Raw genomic sequence first — 13,380 nt, forward strand, 5'->3', positions numbered from 1 at the left:
GGTTTCCCTGTGGGAGGGGGGAGTTGCAGTAGCTGTGGTTCGGTGCCCGCTCAGCGCTGGGCTGGGCGTAGAATCACCCAGGCCCTGGGTAAATACAGACAGACCCTGTGTGTGAGTCCCAGCCCCGCCCCGCTCTAACCACTAGACTCCAGTCCCCTCCCCGAGCCAGGGTTGGAACCCAGGAGTCCTGCCTCCCAGCCCCCCAGTGCTAACCACTAGATCCCACTCCCCTGCTCTGCTCAGTCATTTCCCCGCACTCTCTTCCACCAGCACCATGCAGCGATCTGGGACCCACTGAGAGCAGCAAATCACAGAGCCCGTGAGTCCTCCCTGGAGCCGCGGAGCGGGAGGATGTGGGTGCCAGGAGCCAGCCAGATGCGCCCTTCCACCAAGCTCTGCATTGAAATCATCCTCGCACTGCTCTGCCAGGGTAAGAGAACAACAGCAGAGACACCTGGGCTGGCAGGAATCCCCTGAGCTGGGGATAGAACCCAGGAGTCCTGGGTTCCAGATGCCTCCTGCTCTAAGAGTTGATACTGGTCAAATAAACTATGGTTTGGGGAAATAAAGGGGCTCTAGCAGAGGGGTGTGTGTGTGGAGTCCAGGGCTGGGCTAGCAGGGGGCTGCGGGTCGGGAGCGAGGGGCACCGGCAGAGCTGTTGGGAGAATGTGATTTCAAAGCAGCATTTTCCCCAGGAATTGAAATGGGGGGGGGGGTTTGAAGTCACAGGGCGTGAGGACTGAGGGGTGAGCCCGTGAGGGCGAGGGGGGGCTGAATGGCACCATGGTAACAACTGAGAAATATGTCACGGCCATTTTATTAGCTCTAACTCAGGCTGTAAAACCGTCACATTAGAGCTGGCTACTCAAGCCTTCTATGAAGCACGACAGCTCCAGCCTTCTTGGCTTCCTGCTGTAAGTTTGCCCTTGTTGAATGAAGTCAGTTCCCCATCGATGGCTTCTCCTGTGCCCGGTTCTGCCAGGACTTCACAGCAGGCTCCTACCTTCCTGCTCCTGACCAGGCAGACGGCGACTCCCCCCAGAACAGGGCGTTCTGTTCGGTGAGGAAAGCAGTTTTCCGAGGTTGGACTAATTTGAACTTCAGTCCTGGAGCATCTTCTATTTTCTCCAAGATGTTCAGGCTTTTTGGACTGTTGCTGAGAAAAAGAGTGTAATGAAGACATTCAATTTATGGATTTTTAAATGTCTTTTCAAGATTCTGCAGCTCGTACTAGTTCTAGGTGAATAGATTACAGCATTGTAGGGCTGGAAGGGACCTCGAGAGGTTGTCTAGTCCAGTCCCCTGCACTCATGGCAGGACTAAGTATTATCTAGACCTTCCCTGACAGGTGTTTGTCCAACCAGCTCTTAAAAATCCCCCATGATGGAGATTCCACAACCTCCCTAGGCAATTTATTCCAGTGCTTAACCACCCAGACAGTTAGGAAGTTTTTCCTAATGTCCAACCTAAACCTCCCTTGCTGCAATTTAAGCCCATTGCTTCTTGTCCTATCCTCAGAGGTTAACGAGAACAATTTACCTCTCTCCTCTTTGTAACAACCTTTTATGTACTTGAGAACTGTTCTCATGTCCCCTCAGGCTTCTCTTCTCCAGAGTAAACACACCCATTTAAAAAAAAAAATTCCTCATGATCTATGACCTTTTTCTGGACCTTTAATCATTTTTGTTGCTCTTCTCTGGTCTTTCTCCAATTTGTCCCCATCTTTCCTGAAATGTGGCACCCAGAACTGGATACAATACTCTAGTTGAGGCCTAATCAGCCAGAGCAGAGCGGAAGAATTACTTTTCATGTCTTGCTTACAACACGCCTGCTAATACAGCCCAGAACGATGTTTACTTTTTGTAAACAGTGTAACACTGTTGACTCATATTTAGCTTGTGATCCACTATGACCCCCAGATCCCTTTCCACAGTACTCCTTCCAGGCAGTCATTTCCCATTTGTTCCTTCCTAAGTGAAGTACTTTGCATTTGTCCTTATTGAATGTCATCCTATTTACTTCAGACCATTTCTCCAGTTTGTTCAGATAATTCTGAATTTTAATCCTATCCTCCAAAGCACTTCCAACCCCTCCCAGCTTGGTATTGTCTGCAAACTTTATACGTGTACTCTTTATGCCATGATCTAAATCACTGATGAAGATATTGAACAGAACTGGACCCAGAACTAGTCCCTGCGGGACCCACTCGTTATGATCTTCGTGCATGACGGTGAACCACTGATAACTACTCTCTGGGAATGGTTTTCCAACCAGTTATGCACCCACTTCGGTTGTATTTGCCTAGTTTGTTTATAAGAAGGTCATGCGAGACAGTATCAAAAGCCTTATTAAAATCAAGATATACCACATCTACTGCTTTCCCCTATCCACAAGGCTTGTTATGCTGTAAAAGAAAGCTATCAGGCTGGTGTGACATTATTTATTCTTGACAAATCCATGATGGCTGTTACTTATCACCCTATTGTCTTCCAGGTGTTTGCAAATTGATTGCTTAATTATTTGCTTCATTATCTGTCCGGATCCTGGAGTTAAAACGGCCTCTGCAGTGTGTATAGGAAAGATTAGGATTATACCTTGCTCTGAGCAAAGCTTGCACTCCACTATGTCTTCCAGAGAAGTTTGCAGCTCCATCAGATGCAGAAGCAGCATCTCTTTGGGGTCCAGTTGACAAGCATTTAACTCTTCTGAGATGTGGGTTGTCAGAGATGCAGCCAATGTGTCGTCTATAACCTGAACATCTAGAAATGCAACTACTGGCCTCCCATGGACATCAGGAGAATGTCCACAGTGACTTAGTACTTGACGGTGTTTGCATGGTGCATTTCTCACGCACTTCACGTGGGCCTCACGTTGGGGTGTGACACAAACTGCGCTGTGTCTCCAGCATTAAGTGCTTCTAAATCTGGCTGTGCCCCATGACTGGCTCAGAGGTTTCCTGCAGACCAGACGCTTGGTGTTTTGCAGCCCTTTCACTGGGCTCGTCAGCCCTGGCTTTGCTGATGGGCCTGGCAAACCAAGCGCCTCCACTTTTCCCCGCTGTAGCAGCGAGACGCTTTCCTTCCGCGTAAGCTTTGTGGCCAGAGGTGCACCAGGGGCTTCTTTGCACAGTCACTAAATAGGAAACGTTTGATCGACAAACATGGAGAACAGCCCTTAGGTTGCGGTTTCTTCAGTAGGTAGCTTGGTTTGTGCTTCGGGCTGTTCGGACGTCGATAAACCACTTGAAGCTGCAGATGGCGAGTTGGTGCAGTCTTGGTTCCTGGTATGTTCCTCCCCTTGGTTGGTTTCAACACTGGGGAGGGTTGGGGGATTTCAGGGTGGCTGCACCCCTCCTTGTGGGGGAGGGAAATCCCTGATACTGGACAAATAATTTATGGTTTGGGGAACTAAAGGGGCTCTGGCAGAGCTGTGGGGAGGGAGGAGCCAGGCCTGGGCTGGGAGGGGGCCGTAGTTCGGGAGTGAGGGGCACTGGCAGAGCTGTGAAGACCCAGGGCTGGGCTAGCAGGGGGCTGTGGGACAGGAGTGAGGGGCACCGGCAGAGCTGTGGGGAGAATGAGATGTGCAGGAAGCGGGGGCTGGTTAGTTAAAGTTCCCCTCGCCCAAGCCCTTGGCTCACGGCCCAAACCTGCTTCCTCTTTCACCGGCTAATAAACAGGGCCAGATTAACCTTTTGTGGGCCCAGTGCCGAACATATTTGTGGGCCCCCATAGGGGCAAAGGAGCATGGCCCGGGGAGGTGGGGGGGGTCAGTCCCCAGAGTGAGGGGCCAGCCAGGGGCAATGGGGCATAGCATGGTGGGGCCGGCCCCGCTCCACCCAGCCCAGTGCAGGGCACTGTATACAAACTAGCTGTTCCTAGACGCACACTGGCCCACCCGACCCTGTGCTACCAGCGTGTCCCTTCCCTCGAGGGTGGGCCCAGGCTGGGCCACACAGCCCCCGACTCCCTATGCCCAGCAGCCCCCCTCCACAGTGTTAGCCAAATGGGCTCGTTTCCCCCTGGAGCTGCCCAATTACCCCAAGGAGGCACGGGAGTCTAGAAGACGGCTTCAATTTCTTTATTGATCAGTCGGCTGAGCGGGTGTCCCCCTCGACTCATGCCAGAGGGAGGAACACACCTTACAAACGCAGAGCAAGCCTTTTTATACCCAGTAACAAACAACTTAGCGTGCATACATTCTGCTAACCTATGGAATTTTTAAATTCCTTTCTAGGGGTAAACAGGATACATCTGTTGGACTTCCTTGATTGATCGTTTTGTATACGTATAGGCGGAAGGCAGCTTCGCGGCACTTGTGGGGAGTGGCTGGGAAAATAGGCAAATAGTTGACCTTTGCTCTAACAACAACCCCTCCACCACAAATGCACAGAGGCCTGCACCCCTCCCCCCCGCGCGCAGCACCCCCCCCCCCCCCACAGCCACACCACTACTGCCCAATACACTTCCTCACAGCCCCCCACCACAACTACACAGCACCCCACTCAGACCCCCCACTGCCCAGCATCCCGACACACAGACCTCCCACACCGCCCCCCAAGAGACCCCCCCCACTTCCCAGCATCCCGACACACAGACCTCCCCCACCGCCCCCCAAGAGACCCCCCACTGCCCAGCATCCCGACACATAGACCTCCTCCACCGCCCCCCAAGAAACCCCCCACTGCCCAGCATCCCGACACACAGACCTCCCCCACCGCCCCCCAAGAGACCCCCCCACACTGCCCATCATCCCGACACACAGATCTCCCCCACCGCCCCCCAAGAGACCCCCCACTGCCCAGCATCCCGACACATAGACCTCCTCCACCGCCCCCCAAGAGACCCCCCACTGCCCAGCATCCCGACACACAGACCTCCCCCACCGCCCCCAAAGAGACCCCCACCACTGCCCAGCATCCCGACACATAGACCTCCCCCACTGCCCCCCAAGAGACCCCCCACTGCCCAGCATCCCGACACACAGACCTCCCCCACCGCCCCTCAAGAGACCCCCCCCACTGCCCAGCATCCCGACACACAGACCTCCCCCACCGCCCCCCAAGAGACCCCCCACTGCCCAGCAGCCCCCTTCCACCTCCAGAGACCCACTCCCTCACACGCTGCCCCCTGGCCACTCGCCGGCCCTGCTGCAAGGGGTCGGCGTCTGCCAGGCTGAGCTGGCAGTGTGGCCGAGGCCGGTCCAGTGCCAGGGCGGGGAATCACTCCGGCCTCTCCGGACTGGCACGATCAGCCAGGCCAGGGTCTGCCCTCACCCTGGCCAGACTCCCTCAGGACCCACCTGCCTGGAGACAGGGTGTCCATACGTCCCCGTTTGGCCGGGACAGGTCCCTTTTTAAGCTCTGTCCTGGCCGTCCTGACTTCTCTGACAAAAACGGGCATTTATCCCATTTGCTCTCACCAGCCGATCAGTTGGCGAGAGCCAATGAACAAATGCCCAGTTTACCAGAAAAGTCCGGTGCACCCCCCTAGCGGGGTGTGGAGAAACGTGTGTCTGTGGGGTGGCAATGCGAGGGGTCAGGCAGCAGGGCTTAGGGGGTCAGCCCCAGCCAGAATGGATGGGGGGGGGGTTAGGGACCAGCCCCTGGCAGTGGTGTGGGGAGCTGGGGCAAGGGAGGGGGCAGCCCTAGATCCTGGCAGCGGCATGCGGATCTTGGGGAGGTGGGGGCAGCCCCTGCCTGTGGCATGGGGAGCAGTGGGGGAGGGGTCAGCCCCAGTGGCGGATTCAGGGTTAGTGGGGCCCCCCGGCCCTGTTCTCAGCTTCATTTTTGGGGCCCCTCTTTGGGACCCAACCAAGAAAAAGATAGCTCAGTGGTTTGAGCATTGGCCGGCTAAACCCAGGGTTGTAAGTTCAGCCCTGGAGGGGGCCACTTAGGGATCTGGGGCAAAATCAGTACTTGGTCCTGCTAGTGAAGGCAGGGGGCTGGACTCGTGACCTGTCCAGGTCCCTTCCAGTTCTAGGAGATAGGTAGATCTCCATATATTTTATTTTATTTTTAATCTCCCCCCGCCCCCAGTTTTCATTCTTTTTTTCTTCCTCCTCCTCCTCCTCAGCAAGTAAATGAAAATAAAGGGCGGTACCTTGATTGTTCTTGTTGTCTAACTTGTTTTTCCACAGACCACTTGAAAATCGCTGGGGGTCTCGGCGAACCACTTAATGATCTTTCCAAATATTGTTTGTACCATTAGCTAACTAGCGTAAAGCGCTTTGGATAAGAGCGTTTTATAAAAAAAATGTAAAAAACGTTGGGGTGCAGGGCCTGGCCAGGAGTTGTGGTGCAGAAGGGGGCTCAGGACTGGGGGTGCAGGGTCTGGGTGGGAGTTAGGGTGCAGGAGCAGGCTGGGGGTTGGGGTGCGGGGTCTGGCCAGGAGCTAGGGTGAGGGAGGGGGCTCAGGGCTGGGGCAGGAGGTTGGGGTGTGGAGTGCTTACCCGGGGCAGCTCCCATTTGGTGTGAGGGGTGCAGGTAGGGATGGGGGTGCTGCAGGAGCTCCCATTTGGTGCTCAGGGTGGAGGTGGGGATGTGGGGGGTGCAGGAGTCAGGGCAGGGGGCTGGGGGTGTGGGCTGGTGTCGTAGGGGTGCTCCCAGCCCCCAGCCTCCCGCCCCACCCCCTGCCCTGAGCATCTCACAGTGGGGGGGCATGGGTAGGGGGAGTGCGGGGGCCCTGCCTTTGCTCCATCCTCCCCCAATTCCATCCCCCACCCCAAGCCCCCCACCCCCTGCCTCTTCTCTGCCTCCTCCCCCTCCCTCCTGGAGCGCCGGCAAACAGCTGTTTGGCAGCAGGGGAAGTGGAGGAGGGGGAAGATTGGCTGCTGGTGGGTGTGGGACAGAGGCAGGGGTGAAGGAAGAGTTGGCCGTGCTTTCGACTGCAACCCAATCAGAGCGGGCCGGGCCGTGGCCCCTTTGGAGCCTGGGCCCGGTGCCATTGTAAACCCGGTACTGCTAATAAAGGCAAATATTGACCCACCCGAGAAATCGAGTCTCGTTATCAGAGCCGGCACCCGTCAGTGACTTGGAAACACGCCCCCTTACTCTAATCAATAGCCCTCTACTCCCCTCCTAGAGCCAGGAGAGAACCCAGGAGTCCTGGCTCCCACTCCTCCCCCCCAACTCTAACCACTAGATCCCTTGTTGGTGTCTTTTTATTCTCTCACCCCAGAGAAGGACAGAGGGGCACTGGCAAAGCTCTGTGTGGGGGCTGGGGTGGATTGGGGGGGCTGCGGGTCAGGACTGAGGGGCACCGGCAGAACTCTGTGTGGGGGCGGGGTGGATCTAGGGGGGCTGTGGGTCGGGATTTAGGGGCACCGGCAGAGCTCTGTGTGGGGCTGGGGGTGGATTGGGGGGCTGTGGGTCGGGATTGAGGGGCACCGGCAGAGCTCTGTGTGGGGGTGCGGTGGATTGGGGGGCTGTGGGTCGGGATTTAGGGGCACCGGCAGAGCTCTGTGTGGGGGCGGGGGTGGATCGGGGGGGCTGAGGACTGAGGGGCACCGGCAGAGCTGGTTTGTTTCCCCTGCAGGTCGGCTCTGCCAGGCGCCCGTCTATCAGCTCCAGGTCCCGTCCCGCGTCACGGCCCAGCAGGGTCTCTGCGTCCTGCTCCCCTGTAATTTCAAAGCCAACTTCAACTCCTCCGGGGTCGCCTACAAATACTGGTTCCTCATGGACGACGACAGGGACACCAGCCTGGCCGTGGCCACCACAGATCCCGGCAGGGCCCTGAGGGAGCCTGGGGGCCGGATCAGGCTGGTGGGGGACGCCCCGGACGACTGCTCCCTGCTCATCAGCGATGTGAGAGCCAGAGACAGGGCCCGCTACTACTTCCGCTTTGTGAAGGGAGACTTTAAATACAGCTACCATGAGACCCAGCCGCTGGTGGACGTGACAGGTGAGGCCGGAGGGTCCTGGAGAGCTCAGCAGGATTAACTCTGCTTATACCCAGTGGTGGGGAGTTCCACTGGTTAATCCCACTAATACCCAGGGGCAGGGAGTTCCAGGATTAACCCCAGTACTTTCCCACTGAGTTGAATTTTAATGGTGTCGCCTCCTTAGAGCTGATGCAGCAGCCAGTGCTGAGGGTCCCCGAGGTGCTGCTCTCCGGACAGCTGGTGAATGTGACCTGCCAGGCTCCAGGGACCTGCTCTGGGACCCCTCCCCAAATCACCTGGTCAGGGGGGTTTGACTACACAGCCAGGAACGTCTGGGTCGCCCTGGCGAACGGCAGCGTCTCCTATAGCTCCGTGCTCAGCTTCACGCCAGCCCCGGGGGATGACGGCAAAGAGCTCGTCTGCACCGTCACGTACCCCGCCGTAGTTGGGGTCTGCACCCGCAGAGCCGTCCGGCTCCAGGTCCACTGTGAGTGACCCCATCCAGCTCCAGCGGGGGGGGGGGGGGGGGGGTGAGGTCTAATGGCAGGAGTTGTGTTCAGAGCCAGGACTCCTGGGTTCTATCTCTGGCTATGGGAGGGGCATGGGGTCTAGTGGCAGGGGTTGGGTTGAGAGCCAGGACTCCTGAGTTCTATCTCTGGCTCTGGGGGGGGCGTGGGGTCTTGTGGCCGGGGGTGGGCCGAAAGCCAGGACTCCTGGGGTCTATAGGAGGGCACTGGGGTCCCAGCAGGCAAATCCCCCCCACACATCTCATGGCCTGTTGCAGACCCGCTGGAGCTGCTGCCACAGGGGAACTGCACGGTGCGGGGCCACAGACCCAGGGGAGCGGCCACGTGTCACTGCGCGGCCGAGGGGAACCTCCTGCCCCGCCTCAAGTGATGCTTGCCCAACCGCACCCTCCCTGGGGACTTCGAGGGCCCTGAGCTGCGAGCAACCTTGTGGCCGTGGGTCCCGGCCGTGAGCGGGGAGCTGTGGGGCCCGGCCGGGGCCCTGGCCAACATGTCCTGCGCTGCCACCAACGCCCATGGGCAGAGCCAGGCCGTGCTGCCTGTTGTGACTGCAGGGACCGGGGACCGGCGGGGTCTGGGCATGGGATCCAGTTTTGCCATTAGCTAAAAGCAGTGGCCTGTTCATCTTCAGGCAGAGATGTATATGTGAGGAAATACGGTGCTATGTGCCAGCCACTTAGACAGATGGCAACCCACGTATAAGTCACACAGTCCCCACCTGCCCCCTTTTACCTCTGTGCCTCCCTGGAGAGGTGGGGAAGAGAGCTCAGTCCCCATGGCTAGGCCGGCCCTCGGCCGCTCTCCCGCTCAGGGGACCCTCCCCCTACGCCGTACCCACCAGTTCATTACAAGCCCTGTAGGGCCCATCGCCGCCCAGCCGATCCCACCGCTAACACCAGCTGTTGGTTTGCAGCGGGCTTCTCCTGGACACTCGTGGTGGCCTCGGCGGCTGGTGGGAGCCTCGTGCTGGTTGTTGCCGGGGCTGCAGTGGCCTGGAAAGTCATGAAGGGAAGGTAAGACTCGGGTGGGAACAGAGAAGAATCTGGTGGGAACTAGCCTGGAATGGGGGAAAAAATGGATCCCCCAAGATCAACTATCACTTCTTGGAAGCATGAAATTCCACCTGCCGCCCCTCAATCCGGACCCACAGCCCCCTGGTGTGCCAGCCCTGCACTCGCCCCCCCAGCTCTGCTGGTGCCCCTCACTCCCAACCACAGCCCCTGCTAGGCCAACCCTGGGCTCCCCCCACATGCAGCTCTGCTGCTTTGGGATGGCGGTGGGCGGATATTGGGATAGATGGATCCATGGGTCTCATTGGGGCAGGAGGGAGGAGGGGGGACACCAGGCTAGATGGGCCTAGAGGCAGGATGTTGATGATGGTTTCACCCCAGGCAGGGCAGCAGGGGCCCCGCCAGGGCCGGACGGTGCCAAGGGACCGGAGACAGGCAGGTCTGTAACTCCGATCAGCAGCCAGCGTCTATGGCGCCCTCCCACAGACAGGTGGGTTCCCAGCCCTCCAGCGGCTTATCCCAGACCCCCCCGGTACCTATCCCATCCCCCACCCTGATGAGATCCCCTTCCCCCGCTCCCAGAATCCCCCTCTGCTGGGATTTCCCCCCTCCAGCACCCCCCAATGGCATCCCCTCCCATCCTTTCCCCTGGGCATGGCGGCCACTTCTCCCAGCTAACCCGATCTCTCCCCACACAGGACGTCACCGGGGAAGGGGGAGCCCTTGAGAAGAAAGGGAGAGGAGGAAAAGGAGGAGGAGGAGGAGGAAGATGCTACAGGGAGAGAGGTGACTGGGAACAATTCACAGAGGAAAACATCTACGCCAACATCTAAAGCCAGAGAGGGGGACAGGGTCACTGCAGGGAGTGAGCTAAAGAGAGACTGGTGTCAGCAGTGGGATAGCCGGCCTGCCTTGTGGCTAAGGTGCTAGCCTGGGACGCTGGACACCTGGGACCTATTCCCAGCTCTGCTACAGAATGCCTGTGTGACCCTGGGCAAGTCCCCGCCCCCCTCTGTGCCTCAGTTTCTCAGCTGTAACATGGGGAATATATCACTGCATTTGGCTACTTACACTGTGAGCTTGTTGGAGATGGTCTCTCGCTGTGTCTGGGCAGCGCCTGGCACAACGGGGCCCTGATCTCAGCTGGGGCAGGGACTGTCCTGGGCTGTGTGTGGGCTGCGCTCCTCTCCCCCCATCTCAGCCTGGGGCCACTCTGCTAATGCACCTGAGAGGCAGCTACTGCTCCAGACAGAGTTATGCGGAGCAGGTCGGCCTGTGTTAACCCTTTCACTGCTGCAGCTAAATAAAAGCCATCCCCAGCTCCTCCCCAGGCTGAAGAGTTTTATGTTGCCTCGGTTTCCCTCAGGGGTTCCCCTCGCTCTTCGAGCCGCTCAGCTGTGGCTAGACACTCACCACCCAGGCCCAGGGGTACGAAAGTACTGGGAAGAGGGTCATGATAAACAATGCCTGGTGCTGCGATGCAGCCACCTCTGGGGTGGGACAGCCGGGGACAGCCGCACAGCAATACCACGTGGCTCGCCCGGTTCTGAGATGCAGCCACCTCTGAAGTGTTGCGATTAGAATGGGGAGGGGGAGGAGCCAGGACGCCTGGGTTTTCTCCCTGGCTCCGGGAGGGGAATTGGGTTTAGTGGGTTAGAGCGGGGGAGGGGGGGAGCTGGGAGCCAGGACTCCTGGGTCCAATTCAGTAACTACGACGACAGGCTCATGACTTTAAAAACCACGTTTAATGTCCCGTAACAAAAAGACACAGCAGCAAATGGAGGAATAAATACAGCGGGTGCAGGGCAGGGGGTGAGAGGCAGCAGTGCTGGGGGAAGAGGGGGAGTCTGGGCTTTTCCACACTCCCTCCCTCCCCACAAACCCCATCCCCCATCCCTTCAGCCCTCCCCCACCCCTCCAGCCCTCCCCACACACCCCGCCCCCTCCCCCCAGCCCTCCCCACCCATCCCAGCCCTCTCCCCACCCTCCATCCACCCTCCCCACACACCCTGCCCCATCCCTCCCCACACACACCCCATTCCACTCCCCCATCCATCCTGCCCACTCCCCATCCATCCTCCCCACCCCCATCCCATACCTCCCCCCACCCACCCGTTCCTCCCCACATGCCCCACCCCATCCCTCCTTCCCCATACACACACCCTCCACCCCTCCCCACACCCCATCCATCCGTCCATCCGTCTGTCCATCCTCACACACACTCCTCCATCCACCCCTCCCCGCACGCCGCGCCCCATCCCTCCATCCGTCCCACACACTCCCATCATCCATCTAGCTGGATCCATCTGTGGAGCTTGTCACGGACGCCCGGATCGTGCCCACTCTTGGCCCCGTACGATCCCTGGGGGGACCCCCCTTCAGTGCGACAGCCCTTCTCGGGGGTCCACTCTCTCTCGTGGTTAGGCCCCTCCACCTCCTGGAACCGCACCTCTCGGAGCCTTCGCACGTCTGTCTCTGCCGGGGGCCCCCTCAGAGAGTCCACTCTCTCTGGACCCCGGGGCCTCCACTCCCAGAGGGAATAATGCCACCCTGTTCTCTAGCCCGGAGCGACTCTCAGCCAGTGTAAAACAGGAGGTTTATTGAGCGTCTGAACATAGTACTGGAAATTCTCAGGGCCTCAGGCCTGGCCTCCCTCAGCCCAGCACATCCCACTCTCCCCTGCATCCAGGTGGGCTCTGTCTTCTCCTCCTCTCCAGCCCAGAGCCCCCCTGCTTCCCAGTTCGGCATTTGATATCACTGGCCTCAAGCCCCTCTCTGTCCTTTGTCTTCTCTCCAGGTAAACAGGGTCGCATGGGCCTCCTCTCCCCTCTTCTGCCCCTCTGGCTGGAACTGGTCGGTCAGGTCACCGGGGTCCTCTCCCCGCAGCCCATTGTCCTTCCACTGGCCAGAACCGGCTGCGACTCCCAAGCTGGGCCTCCCGGTCACCAGTCGCTGGGGTCTCCATTCTCCAGCCATTGGCCGGGGTCCCAAGTTCCCTCGCTGGTCCCCTGTAACAACAAACTCCCTCTCCCATCACCTCGTTAAACCAGTAACACCCAGGGAAACTGAGTCCCACCTCCTCTACATGCAAACCATTGGAAAACCAAGGAAAAAACAAGAAAATCCCCCACTTCGTCAAAGGCAGCTTATTGTGGGGCTGCATGTCTCTGTGAGTAATTATGGTAACTAGGCCATTGCTCAACCCTGAGCCAGCCAGATTCTGCCCCCCCCCACACTCCCTGGATGGGAGCTGGCGCCCCCTAGAGGGGAAAGGCCCCATATCCCATTCCCTGCCCAGCAGCAGTCCTGGCTCCCAGACCCCCGGCTCTAAGCCCCAGACCCCACTCCCCTGCCGGAGCTGGGGAGAGAACCCAGGAGTCCTTTGATGGACATGTGAGGGGAGACGCGGCGGGGGGGGGAATAAATTACCAGAGAGGAGTCTTTGAGAACAGGATCTTTAATCTCCACGGAATAAGGGCGGGGGGGGGTGTGGCAGAGGCCTCCGCGGTAGGGAGGGGCGGGGCTCATTGCTGGTCCCAGGACGCTGCAGGCTGCGTCCGGCCTGCATGGCTCCCGGCCCCATCCCCGGGGCCAGCACGGGCCCCCCACTCGGCTCTAGGAGGATTGGTGGGCGACCAGCGTCACCACACCTGGGGGAGAGAAGAGAAATGGGCTCAGAGCAGCAATGGGACCAATGGGAGCATCATCTACTGGTACGCAGCACCCCACCCCAGAGGTGGCTGCATCTCAGCGCCGGGCGAGGGGTCCCTGTATAACCAGCCCTCGTGCCCCACCCCAGAGGGGGCTGCATCTCAGCGCCGGGCGAGGGGTCCCAGTATAACCAGCCCTCGTGCCCCACCCCAGAGGTGGCTGCATCTCAGCACCGGGCGAGGGGTCCCTGTATAACCAGCCCCCGTGCCCCACCCCAGAGGGGGCTGCATCTCAGCGCCGGGCGAGGGGTCCCA

The 13,380-nt window shown here is 59.0% G+C and overlaps 1 protein-coding gene and 1 long non-coding RNA gene across 2 annotated transcripts in view; one reads left to right on the forward strand and one right to left on the reverse strand.

The window, feature by feature from the left end:
• Window positions 1-13,380, reverse strand: part of LOC135976848 (uncharacterized) — a 1,653,704-nt gene that overhangs the window by 512,478 nt on the left and 1,127,846 nt on the right. The gene's annotated exons all lie outside the window — the stretch shown is intronic.
• Window positions 208-10,739, forward strand: LOC101947406 (sialic acid-binding Ig-like lectin 13). Its single transcript, XM_065573759.1, has 6 exons — window positions 208-430; window positions 7,533-7,898; window positions 8,063-8,365; window positions 9,319-9,418; window positions 9,797-9,905; window positions 10,114-10,739. Exons 1-6 carry the CDS (start codon window positions 352-354, stop codon window positions 10,246-10,248), a joined length of 1,092 nt encoding a protein of 363 aa, XP_065429831.1. The 5' UTR covers window positions 208-351; the 3' UTR covers window positions 10,249-10,739.

The sequence above is a fragment of the Chrysemys picta genome, chromosome 20 (assembly GCF_011386835.1).
Source record: "Chrysemys picta bellii isolate R12L10 chromosome 20, ASM1138683v2, whole genome shotgun sequence".
Lineage (NCBI taxonomy): Eukaryota > Metazoa > Chordata > Testudines > Emydidae > Chrysemys > Chrysemys picta.

Bases quoted from the DNA above. Each gene is read 5' to 3' on its own strand.
- LOC101947406 (XM_065573759.1), top strand. From the start codon at position 352: ATGTGGGTGCCAGGAGCCAGCCAGATGCGCCCTTCCACCAAGCTCTGC. The intron at 431-7,532 runs GTAAGAGAACAA...TTTCCCCTGCAG, and splicing joins CCTCGCACTGCTCTGCCAGG to GTCGGCTCTGCCAGGCGCCC. The intron at 9,906-10,113 runs GTGGGTTCCCAG...CTCCCCACACAG, and splicing joins TGGCGCCCTCCCACAGACAG to GACGTCACCGGGGAAGGGGG.